Source organism: Otolemur garnettii, unplaced genomic scaffold (genome assembly GCF_000181295.1).
Source record: "Otolemur garnettii isolate 467f Iridium unplaced genomic scaffold, OtoGar3 scaffold00014, whole genome shotgun sequence".
Lineage (NCBI taxonomy): Eukaryota > Metazoa > Chordata > Mammalia > Primates > Galagidae > Otolemur > Otolemur garnettii.
In genome coordinates this window covers 25,328,161-25,350,130 of record NW_003852409.1, presented here as the reverse complement: position 1 = coordinate 25,350,130, position 21,970 = coordinate 25,328,161, and the positions used below count along the sequence as shown (strand labels likewise).

The following is a 21,970-nucleotide window of genomic DNA, read 5'->3' as shown; positions in this document are numbered from 1 at the left end:
TCCTCAAACCTGTTCAAAGTAACTGGCACAGAGTAAACACTCAGGAAAACTAATATTTGGGACTGAGTAGCCTGGATGTCAAGTGGAGGCTACAACCCACCCTTCTGCCTTTGACCCTGAGCCAGACAAGTGAGATCAGGCCTGATCTGAGTCAAACCAGAAATCAAAAACGGTGCAATTTCTAGACTCAGCCAGAGCTGGGTCCAAGCCCAGTCCGGCACCTGTGGGGCATGTCTGTCACTGGCCACTCTGAGACTCAGTTTTCTCGGTTTTGAAATGCAGATTACACCACCTACTTCACACCACTGTGAGAATAAGTGAAAATTAAATGTGTAAGATTGGCACACAGGCAGTGCTCCTCTCTTTGGGTGCCCTCACCTTGCTGCTGTTTTAATCAGATGGTGGAAACTGAATGCTGCATCTCCTGGGGCTGGAGTAGTGGGTATTTTCAGAAAGCATCCCGGAACATGCAATGCCTGGCCCACAGGAAGAAGTGAAACACCAGCAGTATGGTATTATGTATCTACCCAGCAACAGGCCCCATAGACACCAGCAGAAAGGCTCCAGCCACACTTCAGTGTTGCCTCTGCTTTGGGGATGGGACCAAAAGATAGACGTAACAGGCAACTTTGGAAAGAAAATTTTATTAGCTTCATGTAAAACAGCTGCCATGGTCAAGACATGGATGGGGACGGAGCTCCAGTGGCTTCCAACCCCTGGTATGAAAGAGCCCACATGTTCTCCCCACATCCTTGTACCCCGGTGTAAGTAGAAGGGTCTTAAGAACCACACGCCCCCCTTCTTGCCCCTCAGTGCAGGCACAGATTCAGGCATTCTCACTGGACATTGGGGTCTCCTGCTCTGTGGATATCTCGCCAAACAGGAAAATAAATCAACATTCTAGACATTCAGATCAAGACTGACCTGGCACACCAGCCACTGTCCTGGATCATCAGCTGGGAACACAACATTCTGAAACACCAATCAGAAAGATTCCGGAATGCAAAATAAGAACCCTGTAGATTTCATCAGGAGCTCCCTATTCTAGAATGCCTATATTCTAAATCAACCAGAAATCTGACATTCTAGGTTGTCAACTAGGAACTCTAGAAGGCCAAATGAAAACCACTCCTAACATTTTGAGGGTTAACAAGGAATTCAGTGTTCCAGAATGACAAACAGAATCACAATATTCCAGGTAACAAGTGAGACTCAAAGTTCTAAATGTCAACCCCAACGCTCACCATGTCAAACCAGAAAACCAGCATTTAAGACCATCAACCCTGGCTTCAGCATTCTGGAATGACAAGCACGAAGTTCTCGCCTCCAGAATGCTAACCCCCGCCCCCTCAGAGCTCCGTGGATGGTCGCTGCACAGCAGGCTCACTGTCCTGATGCGAGTCGGGCACGCGGAAGGAAACGTATGGACAGGTCTTGGTGTTGAGGCAGACCAGCTTCTTCAGTGTGGCTGTCTTGACAATGTTAAAGCCCATCTCGCCACCAAATGTGCTCGGCTTCCAGTACTCTGGAGAACAGATGGGGTTTCCTAGGAGACCTTTGAGGGAAAAGGGTGCCCCAATCTCGATCATACTCTCCCCAAAGATAGAGTTCGGTAGGCACTTTTCCAGCAGCAGCCCTGGGTAGAACTCTAAGGCGTCGATGTCTCCATAGAGCTCCTCCAGCTCCGCTGCCACCTCCTTCTCTCCTGCAAGGGGGAAAAGCTAGAGTCAAAGCTGTGGTGCCATTAAGGTCCATATGGGGCGGCACCCTTGCAGGCCCACCTTTTCCCAAAGATAATAGGGACTCCAGGAGAACAATTTCAGAAATGAAGCATGTGTCCTAAAATTTGGCCTCATTGCCACTGGGGAAAAGGACCAGGAAGGGAACTACACACACTAGCCTTCCTCCTGGATGGGATCAGAAAGCATTAAGGACCTAAATCTGTCACCAAAGAGCATGTGTCCTTTAGCAACTCATCCTATGACTCTGAGCCCTAGTTACCCAGTCATTACCGCAGGGAGAATCTCCCATCTCGCTTCCTTCACAGACAGATTTCGAGACCTTACTGTGGCCTCAGTCCATTTATTCTACTAGAGCTCATAGATATAACACATTCAAGCTCACACAGAAATCCAGGGGCAGTATTCCTTCTTCCCCCCTGGACCGTTTGTCATAGGAGCTCAGAGTTACAAAGACTGCTCTTCCAGGGGTACAGGGAACTCATCCACTGATCCCAGGACCTACCCAACTCTGCACAACCCATGGGTTCCCAGATAGTGATCCAAGGGAGACAGACATGGAGCTTTTCTACCCACTTCCTCAAATCCATCCTCTGTCACCACACATGATGTCACATGTGCTTCAGGGGCTTTCATTTTCTGAGACAAGGGTTCCCACTTGAATGCCCAACATGTGGTAATCTTGGGGGAAATGATATACACACACATATGTATGTACAGATTCTTGGGCATCATCCAGGCCTACTGAATCAGAATCTCTGGGAGAGGCATCTGAGATTTGGCATTTTAATCAGCTTTCTAAGTGATTCTTATGCAGCTGGTCTATAAATGGGGACTTAGGAACCAAAATCTTTTGCAAGGAAACCAAGATGCTACAGTTTGGCTCCAACCTCGCATAGTCACCACTGCCAACATAAGCTCTTGTTCCAGCCACAGCCCTGACTGTCTCCCCCAATAAGCACAGTTGTCTGACCTCTATGCCTTTGTACTTTCTATCACTCTGCCTAAAATGTTCCTCTCTCTCTCTTCTCCCATGGGGTAATTCCTATTTATCCTTCAAACCCAGCTGCAAAGTCACCCCTCCCCAAGTGAGGTTATCTGCCACCCCTCACCACTCCAGCTTGGACCTCTACTCTCCTTATACTTCCCACAGTGCCAGTGCGGGCCCCAAGCATTGTCCCATTCTGTTGTCTTGATGTTGCCCTCACTTTACTGTGAGTCACTCAAGGGCAGGGACTATGCCCAGAAAACAGCTGCTTACCTGTGAGCTCCTCGAAAGAGGTGTAGGGCTTCATGCCAAACCTCTTGCGGTACTCATTAAAGGGCTGCAGACGCATCTCCCGAGACTCCTTGATGACCTCCACAGCCACGTGCAGGACATGATGGTCCATGTTCCTGCCTCCACCAATCTGCCAGGAGACAAGCACAGCACCGGTCTAAAAGCCAGGCCAGACTATCCTGTGTAAGTTCCCAGAAAAGAGCTCCAAGTTACAAGTCTTTCTGAGCAAGAATGGAGAGGAAAGCACAGCTCGGGGCCTGCTACTGTCATGCTTTCAGGCAGCCCCTCTGAGTCTGTTTCCATCTTTGAAATGTGGAATGGGCCAGGAAGACCTCTCTGGTGGCTCATCATCTCACACTGTTCCCCAATCCTTCGAATTATACCAACAGGTGATGTAACTGCCCATAAAGGGAGGAAAAAATAGGACTTAAAGTCCAGGTAACCTGGTGAGCTAAAGAAGACTCCAGAAAAAGAACGTGATTTATAACAGTAAAGTAGCATTGGTTCGAAGAAAGCTCTGTTGCTCCAAATGAAATGATAATGGTGAAGAGGAGTTCTGTTTCAGTAGAATAATTACAATTGGACAGGAAAGAAAAGTACAGTTGGATGAAATCGTGAGGTTGGACAATTAAGTTCGCAAACTCGTCCTAGAGAAAGTGCTTTAGACCTCATTGCTGAATATCACTACAGTCACCTTCAAAGTACTCCCCTTGGCCATCTGGTGACCATACTGACATTCAACAATGAGGTATCCAGCACTTTTTCTAGGATGAGTTCTTGAACTTAACTGTCTGACCTTGTGTACCTTGGAGCAAAGCAAGCAGAGACGGGTGCCAACTCCAGCCTGGGGGTGTCATGGACTGAATTGTGTCCCCCTAAAAAGATGTGATGAAGTGCTAAACCCCAGCACCTGTGAATGTGACCTTATTTGCAAAGAGTCTTTGTATATGTAATCAAGTTAAAATGAGGTTATAACTAGATCAGAGTGGGCCCTAATCTGATAGCTGGGGTCCTTAGAAGAAGAGAGAAGAGATAGAACCTGGTTCATTGTACCCTCAATGATTCCCCAACAATTAAAAAAAAATTAAATGGAATAAATAAGAGAAGAGCGACACAGGGAGAACACCACATGACAATGGAGGCAGAAATCGGAATGATGTGTCTACAAGCCCAGGAACACCAAGGATTGGAAGCGACCACTAGGAGCCGAGAGAAAGCCATGGAACAGATTCTCCCCTAGAGTCTTAACAGAGAGCAAGCCCCTGTTGCCCCCTCAGTTTGGAACTTCTAGCCTCCATCTGTCGTTTTAAGCCACCCAGGTTGTGGTACTTCTTCATGGCCTAGTGAACTAATATAGGGACCCTGGGTATTACTCAGCAAAATTTGAGTTCCCACATATGTAAAATGGGGAAGGCCTAGTTGCCGGTGAATTAAATGAGATAAAGGATGCAAAGCCGTTCCCACAGTATCAGTGGCATGGTAACCCCCACAGGGTAGCCACCCACCATGGTTATCGGGGAAGCCCTGTCGTATTCTTCTCACTCTCACTAACATCCTGAGTATCAACACACTCTGTCACCCTTATGCTTGGGCCAGGTACAACACCACGGCTTTTCACATGCACTATGGGTGGTCATTCCTTTAAAAATTATCCAGCCCTGGGTGGTGCCTGTGGCTCAAAAGGGTAGGGGGCCAGCCCCATGTGCTGGAGGTGGTGGGTTCAAACCCAGCCCCAGCCAAAAAAAAAAAAAGAGAGAATCATCCAGCCCCACACAAAGGCTGTCTGTGTGGAGAACAGTGGCCATAAACCAGCCAGCAGCTGCCCACTTGTGGCAGCAAATGCTAATTTCAGTCAAATTAGAAGGAAACTGAAACCCTTATGATAATGACTCAGCTTCACAATGGGGCTGAGGGACAGGGACTAGAGAGAAGCAGGGGCTGGAGCGTGGCAATGAGGGGCCCACAGGCTGACATAAAGCAGACAAGAGCTTCCAAACCTGGGGAGAGGTTTAAGAGGCAGTTGGTTAGGAATTCCACAGAAAAAGGATGTACTAGTTTGCTAGGGCTGCCATGACAAAGTGCTCAAACAAGATAAATTTATCTCCTCAGTTTAGAGACTGGAACTTCAGGATCAAGGTGTGGGCAGGGCTGGTTTCTCCTGAGGCCTCTCTCCTTGGCTGGCAGGTTGGCAGTCCTCTCCCTGTGTCTTCACATGGTCTTCCCTCTGTGTCCTGATTACCCCTTCTTATAAGGACACCAGTCCCATTGCATAAGGGTCCACACTAATGACCTCCTTTAATCCTAATTACCTCTTTTTTTTAGTTTTTTCTTTATTTTCTTAAAATATGGAACGCTTCACAAATTTGCGTGTCATCCTTGCACAGGGGCCATGCTAATCTTCTCTGTATCATTCCAATTTTAGTATATGTGCTGCCAAAGCAAGCACTTAATAAAGACATTGCCAAATGCAGCCACATTCTAAGGTACTAGAGGTTAGGAATTCAACGTGGTTTCGGAAGAGCACTATTCAGCTCCTAAGAGGCTTATGATTTAATAAACAGCATATTTAGGCACTTGTTCCCTGTATTGCTATGCCCTAAATGTCCTTCTGTTCTGTCAATTGTCATGCCCTCTGACCTCTGCCCTTTCCCTGTCATGCCCTCTGAACTCTGCCACTAACACCTTTTCCCTGAAAAACCCCTATCCATCCCTTGGATTTCTGCTCAGACTTCACTCCATTGGTCAGTAGCCCCTGTCTAAGTCCCCAGAGCCCTGTGGGGTTCTATACTCTAGTTCCTAACACTCTTATAATCCTGATAATAACAGAGAAGCACGTTAGCAGGGCTTACCACATAGCAAGTGCTGGAAACGTGTTAGCCGTGATGTGACTGCCATGACCATCATGCCTTCTAGAGTATAAGCACCAAAGGTAGGCGCCAAGAACTGCCCTGGACTAATCCCCCAGTGCGCCAGCCTCCACCCCCACCCCGCGCCCTGAGCAACGCCTGTGGGATCGTTGAGTGAACAAATGGTGAACGAGAGAACTGATGCAGGAAATGCTCCCACCCAGCCAGCACTACTCTCAGACCACGGAAGGAGAAAGAGGGGCCTGCACCCAGGCCTGCCCTCGCCCACGTTCCCCGGGGGCTTACGCGGCCAGCGATCTGGTGGGAGAAGGCGTCCACCAGGGCCTCCACTCCATAGTCCACCAGCATGGAGGTGTTGAACAGGAACTGCTCGTAGCTGTACTCCCGGGAGCCCACCTTGAAGGCGTCCGGCATGAGCGGGTGCCAGTGGTAGAGATGGTTGAACTCCAGGGCGATGCGGTTGCGGTACTGGAACTGCACGTTGAACAGCAGCTCGGGGTCAAACTTGAGCTGCAGGAAGTAGCCGCTCAGCTGCTGCACGTATTCCTCGATCACGATCTTGATGGTCTCCCCTGGCAGGGCGGGGTGGGGCGGGCACAGGCTCAGCCAAGTAGGCGATGCGGACCCGGCTCGGAACACAGGCCACTTTGTGCAGGGGGCTTGCTCTTTGTCTCGGTATTGTTGTTGGTATTTAATTGTCTTTGGCCGCTGCCACTTTGTCTCTTTGTGACAGGATGTGAAAATAGAACTTTCCATCTGAGTGTCCATAGAGGTTCCGAGACAAGAGCGCCAGCTACTCCCACATTCCAGAGGGAGGTTCTAGGCCCAGCCACCCAGGACAAGCAGAAGGTGTCCAAGAAAGTGCTTTTGTGACCCTTGGGTGACCTCCCTCCCGCAACCCATTCTTAAAAGTGATTGGAGAAGCCACACAGAAGCAACAGTGGAAGTTTCAGTTAGGGCTGCCGTTATGCTGGCCCCCACCCCGGCAGGGGAATCAAGTGACCTCTCAGAGGTGCCGCAGCGGCAAACAAGGAACCCTGAGGACAGAAAGTGAGTCTGCTCCTAAAATGTTTCAAAAAACTCATTTCTTAAATATCAGCATTCTTATAAAATATTTTTCTCTGCCCTCTCAGCAAGTTGAACGTTCTACCACAAAACAAAAACTGGCCAACTAGATACTAAACGAAACCAGTATTTTGGCCAATTAGCTATTAAACAAATTGGGTTTTAGCCAATTGACCTAGAACCACAGAATTTCAAGTCAGCAGGCCTGGGTCCAAATCTTGGCTTCACCGTTTCCCACCACCTGAACTTGGGCCAAATTACTTAAATCTCTCTGAACTTTGCTTTCCTTACCTGTAAAATGTGCATTATAGTATCAGTGTAATAATATTCGTGGAGTTGTTGTGACACTGCACGGAAGTAGAGGGGGTGTCCACATGTCAGCCAGAAGTAGAAGTTTTAAGTGTGGGCGTGAGGAAAGAATCCCCTCCTACTGCTCACATGTGGCAAAAGACCAGACTGAGGCTCGCAACTCCTCCCATTCAGAAAGACCTCGTCTTTCTGGAGGAGAAATAGCATGAATTTTGGTGGCCAAGTCTCTCTCTGCTGAGTGGCCTTGGAGAATTCACTTAACCTCTCTGAATCTTAGTGTTCACAAGGGTAATCCTATCTGGTTCATGGGGGTGGGGGGGGGTTTTAAATGAACCCTGGATGTGCAGTGCCCTAGGAGTGCTACCTTTGGTCACAGTTTTATCACCAGCCGGAGTGCTGGGCAGCCTCTGGCCATAGACTTGCCCTTCCCAGTCATGGTCTCAGCAATTCTGGGATTTCAGAACCAGCCCCTCCTCCATTTTCAGACTGTTCCAATCCTTGATGCCCAGCTCTTCCAGACTTCAGTGAATCAGGCACTATAATTGGGACTAGCCATGCACAGTGCTGCCCAAATGTGGGGGGAGGGGGATACTGGTGACTCAGAGTGAACAAGGTCTGGACAGGGATGTCAGGAGCCAACCTCCCACACAGGAAACCATCTGACATTTTAGGTTGCCGACTTGTCCCCGTAGGGGACACAAAAATATCCTGTCCCTGAGTCACCTAAAAACTACCAAACCCCAGGAAGGTAAGGCAGTAAACGTGAAGATTCCTAAAGGCTGGGCAAGCTGGGGTCTGACCCTGCACGTGCTGGGGACATCAAGTGTGCATCTGCGGGCAGTACTACAGGGAAACTGAGATTTGGGCTGGCTGTCAAGCATGCTATGAGTCACCCAGCTAATAACTTTCACAGCCATCTGTTTTCTGAAGGTCTGTGTGCTGCGTGCCTTCCCAGTCTTCATCTCAACAAACCCTTACAACCATCACTTGTCCCAATATACAGACTTGGAGACTGAGGCTCACAGAGGTGGAGAGACTTTCCAAGGTCTCATAGTAAGCAGAACAGCTAGAATTCTAACCCCAGCCTCTGTCTCCAAACTCTCTACCCACTGTTTCTCCGGATGGAGGGCATGACCTCCCAGGGCAGGGCAGGTTTTTAGTCCTCACCTATCAGGATGAGGCGGGTCGTCTGGAAGAGCTGCTCATCGCCCCACGTGGGGTGCTCAGCCTTCAGCAGGTCACACACACGATTGTGCTCCCGTAGCCAGATGGTGGCATAAAGCATGAGCCCGGGAAGCAGCCCAAACACCTCCTGGCCCACAGCCATCTGGCTCTGGGGTGGGACACCCCGGGGGTAATGCATCAACACATTCGCCTCTTCCACTGAGGGTGGGTACATCTCTCCATGCAGCACCTGTGGGATAGGGCCAGCTGGCAACATGTGGTGTGGGGGGCACCCACAGCTGCCCACAACCAACTCCCGCCCACTCCTACTTCCAGCTGCTGGTCCTACTCAACCACATCTAAACCTCCCTTAAAATCGGTCTCCTGCTCTCCATCTCTTCTACCACCAACCAAGCCTCATCTTCCGCCCTGATTCCTGTCCCTAAGTGGGTTCCCTATGTCCACGCCTGTCCCCAGACACTCCAGTTCCTACACTGCAGCCAGGACAATCCTCCCCACAAAACCCTCGTCTTGCATCACATCTGGCTTAAAACCTTTCCAAGTCCTCTCGCTGCTTTTGGCAGAATCAGAATCTTAACACAATCCCTGCAGACATCTCTGCCTTCACCAAGAATCATTCTTCCCCTCCCATTCTTCACTCCTAAGCATGTGCACTTGCTAAACCCTCTACTTGAAAAGGTTTCTTCTGCACTTGGCCTCCCTAACTTCTCATCCTTCACGCAACTCTCAACTTGTTCATAACCTCCTTGGGAACAGTCGCCACAAGTGTAACTAAATACATGACAGTTTCTTCATTCAGTAAGTATACACCAAGGGACAACCATATGCCAAGCACTGTTCTTAGCCCTAAAGATTCAGCAATAAACTTCTTTCATTTTTTGTTTGCTTAGATTTGCACAATCCAATATGGTAACTGCTAGCTACATATGACTGTTGAGCACTAGAAATTTAGCTAGTGAGAATGAAGAACTGAATTTTATTTCAATCTAAATTAAGTAAAACCTATGTAAAATTTTAACGTCGATACTTTGGCTATTGGAGAACCTTTAAGTATGCTTGGAACAGCTCAGACATTCAACTATAAATTCAACTATAAATTATGTGAAAATTTAGCAGCCAAATGAAGATATCCTATGAGTGTAAAATATACACCAGATTTCAAAGATTCAGCATGAAAAGAATGAGATGTTTTATTAATAATCCCTTATTGATTACATACTAAAATGAAAATCTGGACATACTGTATCAAGTAAAATATATCATTAAAATCCATTTCACTTGTTTCTTTTTACCTTCTTTAACGTGGCCACTAGAAAACTAATTACATATGTGGCTTATATTACATCTCCTTAGACAAGATGTCCTCATAGAAGTAGCATCCTAAAGTTTATGTCTGTGGTTCTTTGAGGCAGGGCCCACAACTATAATATTCATTGCTCAATCACCCGTGCCAGGCATTAAATAAATGTTGTGGAATAATTAAATCAGTAAATTCAGACTATGAATGTCCATCTCCTACGAGGACATGGGAGGCCATACCTGGTCCCTGTTGGTTTCTCGTGCCTGGCACCTTCTCCCAGGGTTTATTGTGTCTCCTCTTGGCACATACCTCCCACCCCTAGAATCGGCCCTCTTAGGCTATGAGCTGGGTCCCCTAGCCTCCTTTCCCAGGGGATGCCATGGGAGACCCCTCCCACATCACGACTCCCAGGCCCAGCACTACCTGGTACTTGAGTTTCCCATCCTTAAAGAGCCGCAGCTGATACTGACGCTCGAGGTTGTCTCCATATATGTGGCCAAGGTCTACCTAAGGACAGAGATATGAGTCCACTCAGATCACCTGGCTCCCCACTCACTCTCAGTGATATGCATGTGCTCAGTTAGGTCCAGAGCACTCCTGAGTCCCTCCTAGGTACTCACCCCATGTCCCAAGGCCTTGGTGAATCCAGGACCCATCTTGCCAGAAGTTTTGAAGAACTGGTGGGTGAAGTGTTGTGCAAAGAAGGCAAACATAAGGTTCGTGCCTTGGGGGTCAGGTATGAACTTCCTCCTGAGCAGGAAGCGACGACTCAGGAGCTGGGCATCTGGCAACTGCTTCTTCCCTGGTTTGGGTGGATATGAGATAGCAGTAGTTGCCTCCCTCCTGGATTTTCCTGCACTGGAGATTTCTGAGCTCACCCAGCAAACTGGCCCAAGCAGGAAGCCCAGATCAGCCTCCTCAGGACCATCTTCCACCACCAAAAATTAGCCCCCTTTCTACCAAAGATCCTCGAACCTAAAAGTATTTACAGGCTAAGCAGCATGATATTTGAAATTTTTTTGTTTGAAATTTTATTTTTTTATTAAGTCATATATATATATAGATCATGTATACATTTATGCCTTTGTGGGATTCAATGTGTTGATTATTTGTGCAAATTAGAGTGCTTACATCCTACTAACATAGCTTTCACCTCATTTACTTAATCACAGTGTTAAGACGTTTGTGTTCAGTACTTGATAGATTTGACCTGTACCCTTGCAATATACTCCTTAAGTGTGGTCCCACCATTAATCCTCCCTCTATTGAACCAACCCCCTCCCTTCCCATTCCCTCCCCCTTCCCTCCTTCATCCTGGGCTATAGTTGTGATTTCTCTCTCATATGAAAGTGTGAGTGATTATAAATTGGTTTTATAGTAGTAGTGAGTACATTGGAGTTTTTTTTTCATTTCTGAGATACTTTACTAAGAAGAATATTATTTAAAATTTGCTTTAAAATACTTTTTAAAAATAGAGTAAGATTGGCAAATAGTGGGTAAGTGTTGAAACTAGGAGATGGGTACAAGTTCATTACTCTTTTCTCTCAACTTTTGTGTATATCTGCAATCTTTCCATAATGAAAAAATTAACCAGAAGACAAAAAGAAAAGAAAAGAACATAGATACCCTGGCCGAGGGCGAGGTAGCCTGTGTTTGCATATGACTACACCATTTACTAACTGTGTGAACATAGATAAGTTATCTCTTCTCCTCATCTTTAAATCAGGGCAAATGATATTCATTTGATACAGCATATTTGAGGATTGCAACAGATAATGTAAGCATTGCAGAGAACCAGTTGGCAGAATCTTTCAAATCAAGGGTTAACAAACTTTTCTTGTAAGAAGACAGAAAATATTTTAAGCTTTGGGCAGCACTTGTGGCTCAAAGGAATAGGGTGTTGGCCCCATATACTGGAGGTGGCAGGTTCAAACCCAGCCCTGGCCAAAAACTGCAAAAAAAATAGAAAAGAAAAAATATTTTAGGCTTTGCAGACTAACTGGTCTCTATCACATCTGTTGAGTTTTGCTGTTGTAGTAGGAAAGCAGCCATAGACAATACATATCCTAATGAGTGTGATTATGTTCTAATAAAACTTTATTTATAAAAACGGGATGGGCTGGATTTGGTCACCAGGCCATAGTTTGCTGACCCTTTTTTTTTTTTTTTGAGACAGAGCCTCAAGCTGTCCCCCTGGGTAGAGTGCCATGGCTTCACTGCTCACAGCAACCTCCAACTCCTGGGCTCAAGCGAGTCTCCTGCCTCAGCCTCCCAAATAGCTGGGACCACAGGTGCCCGCCACAACGCCCGGCAATTTTTTGGTTGTAGCCATCATTGTTGTTTGGCGGGCCCGGAATGGATTTGAACCCGCCACCTTAGGTGTATGTGGCTGGCACCTTAGCTGCTTGAGCCACAGGCGCCGAGCCTGCTGACCTATTTTAAATGATACCAGTCTATGTCTGAGATAAAGGAAACAGGTCATCTTGAAATTGGTGTCTGTCATTATAGGAATAAAATATTCTATACCAGTGAGAATAGCCCACATCACAAAGTCCCAAAGTTATAGATGCTGGTGTAGATATGGAGAGAAGGGATCACTTTTACACTGTTAGTGGGACTGTGAACTCATACAGCCTCTTTAGAAAGAAGTATGGAGAATTCTCAAAGAACTCAAATTATACTTCCCATTTGATCCCACAATCCCATTACTAGGCATCTACCCAAAAGAAAAAATTTTATTTTATCATAAGGACATTTGCACTAGATTGTTTATCACAGCTCAATTTATAATCACCAAGATATGGAAACAACCTAAATTTCCATCAACCCAGGAAAGGATTAATAAACTGTGGTGTAAGTATATAATGGAATACTATTCAGTCATAAAAAAGATAAGAGATTTTACAAGCTTTTGTATTAACACAGGTGGAGTTGAAACACATACTTCTTAGTAAAGTATCACAAGAATGGAAAAGCAAATATTCAATATACTCAATACTAAAATGAAGCCAGTAGATGATCTAATACACACCTACATAAGAGAAAAACTCGATTCAATTCAAGTTGGGAAGAGTAGGAACAAAGGACGGGGAAGGGATTGGTAAGGATTCCCAGCTGATATCCCACTTAATGGGGATAATATAAGGGTACGTGGCATACCTTCTGGGTGCAGGACACAACTACAAGAGGGACTTTACCTAACAAGTGCAAATATTACAACCTAGTTGTTTGTACCTTCACATTAAGCTGAAATAATAAAAAGAAAAATAAGAATTCCTTAAGTATGTCAATGTCAGATGAGTTGGTGTCCAAGGCCCTACAGAAAGGAATAGTAGAATGTTTTGAATTCTAGTAAAGTATCTAATATCCCTTCACAATACCTCGTGTGAGGCCCAATGTTGAAGTTTCAAGATCAATAGAAATTCTTTACATTGAGATGGCCAATGGAGTTCCTCTGGCAGGAAAAAATACCAAGCACTCCAAAAAGAACCACCAAGAAGGAATTTAAGGGGAGTAATTTGTATCCCATAATTTGGAATCATCACTGATTGATATTGGGCAAAGATCAATTCCAGTAAAATGTTGACAAGATCCATCTTCCTAAGTAGAATGAATGGTCATGCTTTGGGAATAGTTGTTGATATGTGAATGAAAACTACCAGAGTAGTGCTCTCAAGACCCAACCAGGGACATGAATACATATGCAAGGGTCTGAGCCTACAAAAGCACACAACACAGGGCTGCCCAACACCAGTGTGCAACAGCAACACCATGTGGCAGGAAGTGAAGTATGGCAGTGTCTACCACTTGTCCTCTAGAGACTTGTCCTCTCTACTTGAAGCTGAACTGGTGGGTCTGAACAGAATAACCCCAGGTTTTTGGAAAGCAGGAGGTGAAAGGAAAAGGCGGCCTTAGGAGGAAGACCCCTACCAATGAGGCCAAGTGGAGTCTTGGGTAATGAAAGAAAAAACAATGTGACTTTATTTGTACCTTACACTAGTAAAGCTTGTAAAACTATTTACATTAAGGAAAGGACCAAACAGAATTAATACCCATTCTTTCCTACATTTCAAATATTAAGTCACTCCTACCCAAGAAGGACACCCTGGAACATTAGTCTGACTCTGCTACTGACTTTCTAAGTAACCTCAGGCAAGACCCTTCACTGCCCTTTCCTGTCCTCAGCCCTCACTGTGAGTATGTCATATGTCTTGCCTTTGTCTGTCAATCTGTGGAGTGAATCAGCAATTGTTCTCCTGCCTGTTTTTCCCAAAGAGGAGAAATGAACACCTCTTGTGACCCCAGGCCCAGCCACTCAACTTAGCCCCATTACCTTTGGTTCCCATAGGTGTGGGACAGTCTTCGGGCACAGAAGGCAGAATGCGGGTATAATAGCTCACATTGGAAAAGGACTCCCAGCTGATATAATCATGTGCTAAGTTATAGGTGGGGGGGCTGGGGATAAGGTTGGAACGCACTGCAGAGAGCAAAAATAATGGTGATGAGGGTGTTCCCACCCCAGTTCCACTCCCTTCCCCATCTCCTCTTGGGCTGGGACTTGTTTTATCTGGCATCGTAGACCCTCCCCACCCACTGCCCTTATCAGACACCAAGACTCTCAAGAATTGGCAGGACTTCTTGCTACCAGATTAGGAGGGCTCTCTCCCACACCCACCTGTAAGTACCAGGCGCATAAGCAGGTCTCGGATGAAGGTGGAATTGACAAACTCCCAGAACCAGTGCCCATGAGTGAGCAGGAAGTGGATAAAGGAGGGTCTGGGCCGCAGTGTATTCCGGAGCCAGGTCCACAGCTCAGCTGCAGGGGTAGTGGGAGCCACTCAGTCAAGGCCTCCAGGGTGGAAGATGGGGATTGAGGACCAGGGCCAGGATGAAACAGGGTGGCTCCCATGGGGCAGGGGGCTTGGAAGTGATGTATACAATAGAGCCAGAGCCAGGCATGAGGACAGGGCCCAGGAGAGGTATGAAGACTGACCACAGAGCCCAGAACCAGGAGGTAAGAGTGGACCAGGAGCAAGAGCTCATGCTGGAGCCAGGTTATGGAGAGGGACAAAATCAGACAAGAAAGGGGCCATGGCCCTGTGGGGACTAAGAAGAGGAGGCCAGGGGAAAAGGAGGCCAAGGAGAGAAGGAGCAGGGGCTGGAGGCCTGGCTCACGGATGGTGCAGTTGGGGCCGGAGTAGCCCGTACGGGTGCAGTCACACTGGTAGCTGTCAAGGCCGAAGCGAACACAGATGCCCTGGTGCTGGCATGGGTAGTAACAACAGGGGTTCACTGTGGGTGAGAAACAGGGATCAGATACCACACTAGAGTGGCCTCCTGACCCCACTTAGCCCTAGTAGGCAAATGAGGGGCGAGAGGCATGCACTCAAGTCTCAGCTCTGTCCTAAACCACTAAGCAACTCTCCCCTTCCCTGTCCCCACAGCCATAAACATAAAGCCCCAGGCCCTACCCTTTTCTAGGCCCTGCTCTGTTCTCTAGCCTAGCCCACATCATGCTTCCAGGGGAAGTCCCCCTCACTCCCTACCACCACCAATGAGGGACAGGGGAAGAGTCCAGCCCCCAGACTATGACACTGAAGGCTAGGAATCAGCTGATAAGAGGCAACCACAGGCCTCCAGAGTGGTCACTTTCTGCCTAGTCAGAGCCCAGCAGCAAATGCAGGCTGGTTCAGAAAAGCAATGAGGATTGGGAAGCAGATCCTCCCAGACCAGTCCCCAAGCTCTGAGCACCTGGGTACCAGAAAAATGAGACCTCCCAGTATCCCTCCATTTCTGCAGAAGAGAGGGAGGAGCAGGTATCATAATACCTACTTTGCACATGGGGAAACTGAGGCTAGAAAGAGCAACAGCCAGACAGGTCACCAGCAAGTCACACCAGACCCAATGCCCATCCCCTCACTTCAACACCACCCCCATAGACTTAATAATCAAGTCCAAGGAAAGAAGTTTTCAGGAACATAGGGCTTGGCCTGGGCGTCAGAGTCCTCCCAGGCACAGCACCTACCCCCATTCCCATCATGTAAAAGGGTGTGGGAGTGAGGGAAGGCAGGGACTCCGGAGTTTCTGCTGCCTCCAATCCCATTCTCGATAGGCCCAGACCAAGTCCAGGTAGGTCCAGGCTCTACAATCCCGAGAAAGTTCGTGGACCAAGGAAACAAGGGAGACATGAAGAATCTCCAGGGGAGTTTCTGGCATCACCTTCCTGCTTCCTAGAGAAACCCCACAAAGAAGCCCCTCCCTGCATCTGACCATCTGACCACCACCACCACCACTACCACCACTCAAATCTGTACCGCCTCATTGAGTCTTCATCAGCAAAGTTAGAGACTCAAAGCCTTATTCAGATCCACCTCCACCCCCTGCAGAGTACCCCTCACTGCTCAGGGACTGAGGCTCAGGGAGACGGGGCAACTTGGCCAAGGGAACAGAACAGAGCAGGGCAGACCCAGGACTCCTGGCTCCAAGCAGCAGGCTCCTTCCCTGGCCTTATACAGAAAATATCAGGCTCCCTTCTGCAAATACACTTCCTTATCTGGGATCAGAGCCAACGTCATAGGGAACTTTTATTCTTTATGCAACTGATTGGGAGTCAAGAGGGTAGCAATAAGCGGGAACAACCAAGAATGACATGCACAGTCATCCCAAGGTGCTGTAATCAGAGGCCATGACCCTGGGCAAGGCCTATACCCACCCCACCCCCATCTCAGTCCCTCACTTCACAGCATAGGGCTTGGCCTGGGCAGCAGAGTCCTCCTGGCACAGCACCTACGCGCCCCCCCCCCCGCAATCATGCAAATAGTTTTGCTTAAGCCATGGACACAGCCCCAACAATAGCATCTTGTGGGGCCAGCAGGGGTGGGGGTGGGGGGCTGATGGGAAGAAGGCTGGACAAAAAGGCCTTATCAGGTTGCCACAGACAGACCCCAGCCTCCCCCTCCACGGCCACAGGCCCAGAACAGCCAAGTGACCTCAAGATGACTCCTCAGCTTGCTCATGGATCTGGTCCCTCCAGGGAAGGACTCCTCACCCCTGCTGAGATGTTCCACCTTACACCCTCCTGCTCAGGACATTCTGCTCATGGCTAATTCATGTTGGCCCAAGATCCCCTGTGCTCCCAGTGCCCAGCTCTCCACCCTGGCCCACCAGGCCCACCAGGCCCAATCCTACCCATCAGAGGGTACAGGGGCTGCTAAAGGCCCAGGCCCCCTCCATCTCCACCATGGCAGTGATCTAAGAGGCTCTCCAGCAGTGCCTCCAGCCCAAACATGCTGTGGCAGCCCCTCCCTTGGCCCTAAGCCCACAGGGCTCATCCATCTTTCTCATGGGCTGTGGCTCCTCCTTGATAAATTCCTCCAAATCCACCTGACCCTCTCAACTGAGAGCATGCCTTGCCTCCCCCAGAGAGCTTCCCATGAATGTCCACACCCTTCCCACTCTCCCCGTCTGCCTCCAGGGTTCCAATTTGACCTGTTCTTCTCTACTACAGGCTGCCCAGAGAAGGGGCACCTACCTTCCCTGACACAGTCTGTGCACACGGCTGGGGTTGAACCTGGATCCCAGATCCAGATTTGGTGGCCAGAGTTTAATGAACATTTGTGGAATCAATAAAATGAAGAGAAGACACTGGCCACCCCCAGCCTTCAGTAGTGCTGAAGCCCCCCTGCTGTATTCAGCCGGAGTCCGACCAGGCAGGCAGAAGAACCATAAGCTGCAGACCTGAAGCTGCTGCCCACATGCCCCTCCTGCCAAGAGAGGCTGTGCTCCCAGTGGCAGCCCCTCCCCGCCAGGCCAGCTATCCAGCTTTCCCTCCCTCCTCCCCCATGTTCTTTCCATAAACACCAGCTGTCCCTGGGCAGAGCAAGTTCTCCCAGCAAGGACAGTCGCTGGGGCCCCAGGGTGTCAGGGTGGACTGAGAGGAGACTGGGTGCTTTTTGACGTGGCCGGCCTGACACAGTGGGGCTGGGGAAGCCAAGACTCTAGCCTACCAAGCCCATAACCTTGCATGCCTATCACTCATCTGTCTGCCCAGTGTACCCTGGGAGAGACAAGAGAGGCAGGTGAGGCCCCCATCGACAGGGAGGAAGGTCAGACACACAGCAAGCAACAGACTTGATTGGACCCCTCTGCTTTGAAGTTGCAGAGCCAAGACTTAAACCCCCTTCTCCTCGCTTACAGGGCCCAGGCCTAGATTTGGGGAGGAGATGGGAAGAGAGAGTCACTTCAATCCACAGGCTGGGAAGAACCCCAGATGAGGGAGGATTGTCACTATTTCTTTAAGGTGAACCTTGAAAATCCTGAACAAATGAAATGAGGACCCCAGAGCCAGAGGGATCACCATCTCCTGCCACAACCAGACCTCTGGGAACTATTCATACTGGAATACCTTCCTTCAGTCTAACTTCAGTGCTGCTTGCTTTCATGCCAACTCAGTTCTGTGGAGGACATCCCTCATTAAGACAGAACTGGGGAAATGCAGGCACTGAGTCTAATTCATCTTGCATCCCCCACAGACAGCACAGGGCCAGGTACCAAGCAGGTGCTAAGGAAGAGAATGGCTGCTCTTATTGGCTGTGTGTCCTTGGGCAAACCCCTCCCACCCATGGGGTCTCATTTTCCTGTATATCCCAGGAAGGGGATGGAGCAGGCAGGCTCAAAGGAGGCCTTCCGTTCTGCCCCCTGCCCCCTTCTCCACTCTGGCTGGAGCCAGTCTACCCGTCCCTATTATTTGTGCCAATATGCTTCCCCTGCCCCATCAGCAGAGGACTTTACAACTTGCTGTCACTGAATCCTCAAGTCACCCAGAGGTAGGAACAAACAGCACACCTGTTTCTCCACCACACACAAGACACATGGGAACCAAGGCCAAGCAGTCAGTCCCTGTTCCCAGACGGGGACTATCCAGGACTGCCTGGCTCCAAACCCTTTCCAAGGATTTAGGCAAGGAAACACCCCCCAGCCTGAGAATCAGGGCTCCAGGCCCAGGCCAGAGCGTGACTAGGGGACAGCACAGCCGTGGAACACCAAGTGCTCCAGGATGTGGTAGCAGCAGCCTACAAGAGGGCCCAGTCTGGACCCAAATCCCCTAAGAATAATATTTAGAGACACTCCAATGACCTGGAAGCCAAAGAGAAAAAAGGAGCCCTGACTAGCCAGGCCCAGGCCCCATTCCCTACACCCAGCACCAGTACACCAGGCCCAGGCAGCTAGAGAGGAAGCCCCCTTCTGGCCCACACACCCAGCTGGCACTGGAGATAAGAGGCGACAGGCAGCAGGGAGACCTTGGCACAGCTGATTCCCTGGCTCCTCTGCCTGGCAGGCAGCTCTGGTCACCAGGTTGGTCACGTCCTATCCCCAGCTAGGGAGCTCGCACTAAGCCAAGCCCAGGGGCTAGAAGGGAAGAACTTGAGTATTAAGGATCCCCTGGTGGAGACTTGCCTCCGCCTGAGAGGCAGAAGCAACAAGCTTGTCCTCCTCTCTTCATCTCCTGTCTCTTTGGCTGCTGCTTCCTGGGGCGGATGCCCAAGCAGCTTGGGCTTCAGTGTACTCTCAGCCTTGGGAGGATGAAGGCAGCCCCGACCTCCTGCCTCTGCACCCGTCTTGTCACCCTTTCTTTCCTTGATCCTTGCAGGAGACTCCTTACTGCTATTTCAGCCTCCAGTCTTGCCCCAGAGTCATCTGCCATCCTCATTTGCCTGCTGCCAACTACCCTATGGTGTTTCTTAGCAAAGTCTCCCCCATCCACCACCCCTTTCAAGATCTACTTCAAATGACATCCCCGTCAAGAAGCCTCCCTCAATTATTCCTCACTCCAAGAAGCAGCTGCTCCCTCCCTAAGCCCTGCACACCCCTGTGCTTTCCCTTGGATGGTAGTTGGCATTTCTGTCTCCACCTCAATCAGACTATAAGCTCCTCCTAGCTCTGGGACTCCAGGCCTAGCCAAAGCCTGGCATACAGCAAGCCCTCAGGAATGAAAAAAAATATTCTCTTTCAACATTTATTGTATCAAAATAAGTGAAAAGGCCAAAACAAAAATGGTGTGACCATGGTTCATTGTGTGCTAAAGAATAGGCAAAAAAAGTGAAGGTGGGGCTAGGCCCTGTGTACCCCAGGGGGCCTCGTTGGGGCCAGATGGGGACTCAGAGGAAGTGCTGGGCTTATCAGGAACTGATAAGATGGATGATTGAGGCAGCCTGATCAGCCCTAGCCTAGCTACCAGCTCACTACAGAGTTCCAGAAAAATGAGCTCTCCTCCCCTAGGCTTCAGAGTCCCCTTCTGTAGAGTGTGTCTAACACATCCTCCTGGCAGGGCCAAAGAAGCAGATGCCCATAGCCAGCCTCTGTAAACTGTAGAGTGCTGGGCACATGAGTCTTACTCCTCTTTCCCAGCCCGAACCCTTTCCTAGACCTCCCTCCATCCTCTATGGCTTCCCGAAACACCACCCACTCAAATCCTCTCCTCTAGGAAACTTGGTGTGATCTGAAGTCCACAGAGATATCTTTTCTCTCTCCTCTGAGAGCATCTCCAGAGCCTGAGCAGAAAGCTGACTCCCTCTGCCTCCTCCTACCCTCTCTTGGCCTCTTAGAGATGGGAGATAGGAAAAGGGAACCCAGAAAGGGGTGGGTCACACCACCAGGTGGTGGAGGAAGCTGTGTCCAGGCTGGGCATGCACCAGCACACACACAGAGAAGCAACAAAGTGGGGGAGGAAGGTTGGCTGGGTGAGTTGCTGGACTCCTTCACCTGGTACACGCATGGAGGACTAAGGTGTGGAATTTCCCCACTGACCTCTGGGAGATGAGACCAAAGAGGCCCAGGGTCCACTGTGGGTAGGAGTACAGGGAGCTTTCCATCCAAAGAACTTGCAAGCGTGTGGTGTCAGTCAGATACCTGAGTTTAAATCCTGAGCCTGTGTGAGCACGGGGTAGGGGCATCATCACACCTGCTGAGCCTCAGTTTTCTCATCTGCTCAAGGCGGATGTCGTACGTGAGGGTTAACCCCAAAAGAAGCAACTGGGCTCTATAAATGTACTCCCATCTCCCGTCTGCTCCGATGGCTGGCGTACCCGGGGTCTTCACCCAGGCTGCGAATCAGGACGTGTTCCCAGATGGTGAGGGGCTGGAGAAAGGGAACTCGCACACCAGCCGGCTTTCCCCCGGGCGCCAGCGCTTCCTCCCAAAGAGGCCCCCACAGGAAACAGCGGGGTTGTTGGGCGCGGAGGCTGTTTGGACAGCCAGGGGCCCTGGAGCAGGTAAGGGGATGCCGCGGGGCACTCCCTTCTCCTCCAGCCAGCACGAGATCCCATTCTGCTGTTTTCCAGAACAGACCTTGGCAGCCCGCAAGCCAAGGCCACACCCCTGGGGGTCTCCAGAGAGCCCCCATCCCGCCTGAAAGACTCAGTCCCAATCCCCTTTCCCAGGCACCAGGAGCAGAAGCGGAAGCAGGGCCCGCTGGAGGGGATAAGGGGAGAGGGCAAGGGGTTGCGGTGGACAAGGAGGGGGCCTCCTACCTGGAATGGGTGCCCCGGGGTCCAAGGTCAGGACCGGGGGCGGCAGCAACAGGAGTAGGAACAGCGAGAACCTGAGCGAAAGACTCCTCCCTGCAGAGGACAGAGACGCGGGACTGAGCCTGGCGTTCAAGGCTCCGCCAGGAAGCCAAGAAGATTCCTGGGCGCACGGGGGACAGCGGGGTCGGACTCACGGCTCATGGCGCGGGCCGCCGATGGGTGCGGGAAGCGGACTGCAGGCTCTTTGGGTACGTCCCTAACTCTGCCCCGGAGCTCCGGCCCTCTCCCTCCCACCCTTCCTTGGGCTCCACCCTCTCCCTTCCCTCCAGCTGTCACCTCGGCTGCCGCCCGCTCACTTCCTCTGCTCCCGCCCTAGCCAAGACCCTTTATGCACGTACCGCTAAAGCGGCTTTCCCCCCAGATCCTTGAAGCTCCTGAGCTTCTAAAGCCCTGTGGCACCAGAAATGCGTCCATTTAGTACCTAAGAAAGTGAGGCTCAAAGATGATGAGCAAGCTCTGAGGTCACCCAGATCTTGGGGACAGGACGGAGAATGGAAGCGGCTCACGGGAACCACATGCTCTGCCTAGCAGAGAAGAGAGTGGGCTAGAGTAAGCGCGGTGCAGCCTGGCCGGGGCATGGTTCCTGAATGGGAATCTCTGCTCCCCAGGCAGATGCGCAGGGCAGGACTTACTTCTCCCCA

General features: G+C 49.8%; 1 protein-coding gene and 1 non-coding gene across 2 annotated transcripts; both read right to left on the bottom strand.

Annotated features, from left to right (window-relative positions):
* Positions 1–628: 628 nt before the first annotated feature.
* On the bottom strand, positions 629–21,470 carry PTGS1 (prostaglandin-endoperoxide synthase 1). Its single transcript, XM_023510571.1, has 11 exons — positions 21,464–21,470; positions 21,273–21,362; positions 14,920–15,036; positions 14,420–14,560; positions 14,078–14,221; positions 10,365–10,546; positions 10,168–10,251; positions 8,427–8,673; positions 6,171–6,457; positions 3,001–3,148; positions 629–1,705 (listed from the first exon to the last, which is right to left on the bottom strand). Exons 1-11 carry the CDS (start codon positions 21,468–21,470, stop codon positions 1,350–1,352), a joined length of 1,803 nt encoding a protein of 600 aa, XP_023366339.1. The 3' UTR covers positions 629–1,349.
* On the bottom strand, positions 5,358–5,464 carry LOC111723686. The gene has a single exon (XR_002772180.1). It is a non-coding gene; the product is annotated as a U6 spliceosomal RNA (small nuclear RNA).
* Positions 21,471–21,970: the final 500 nt, after the last annotated feature.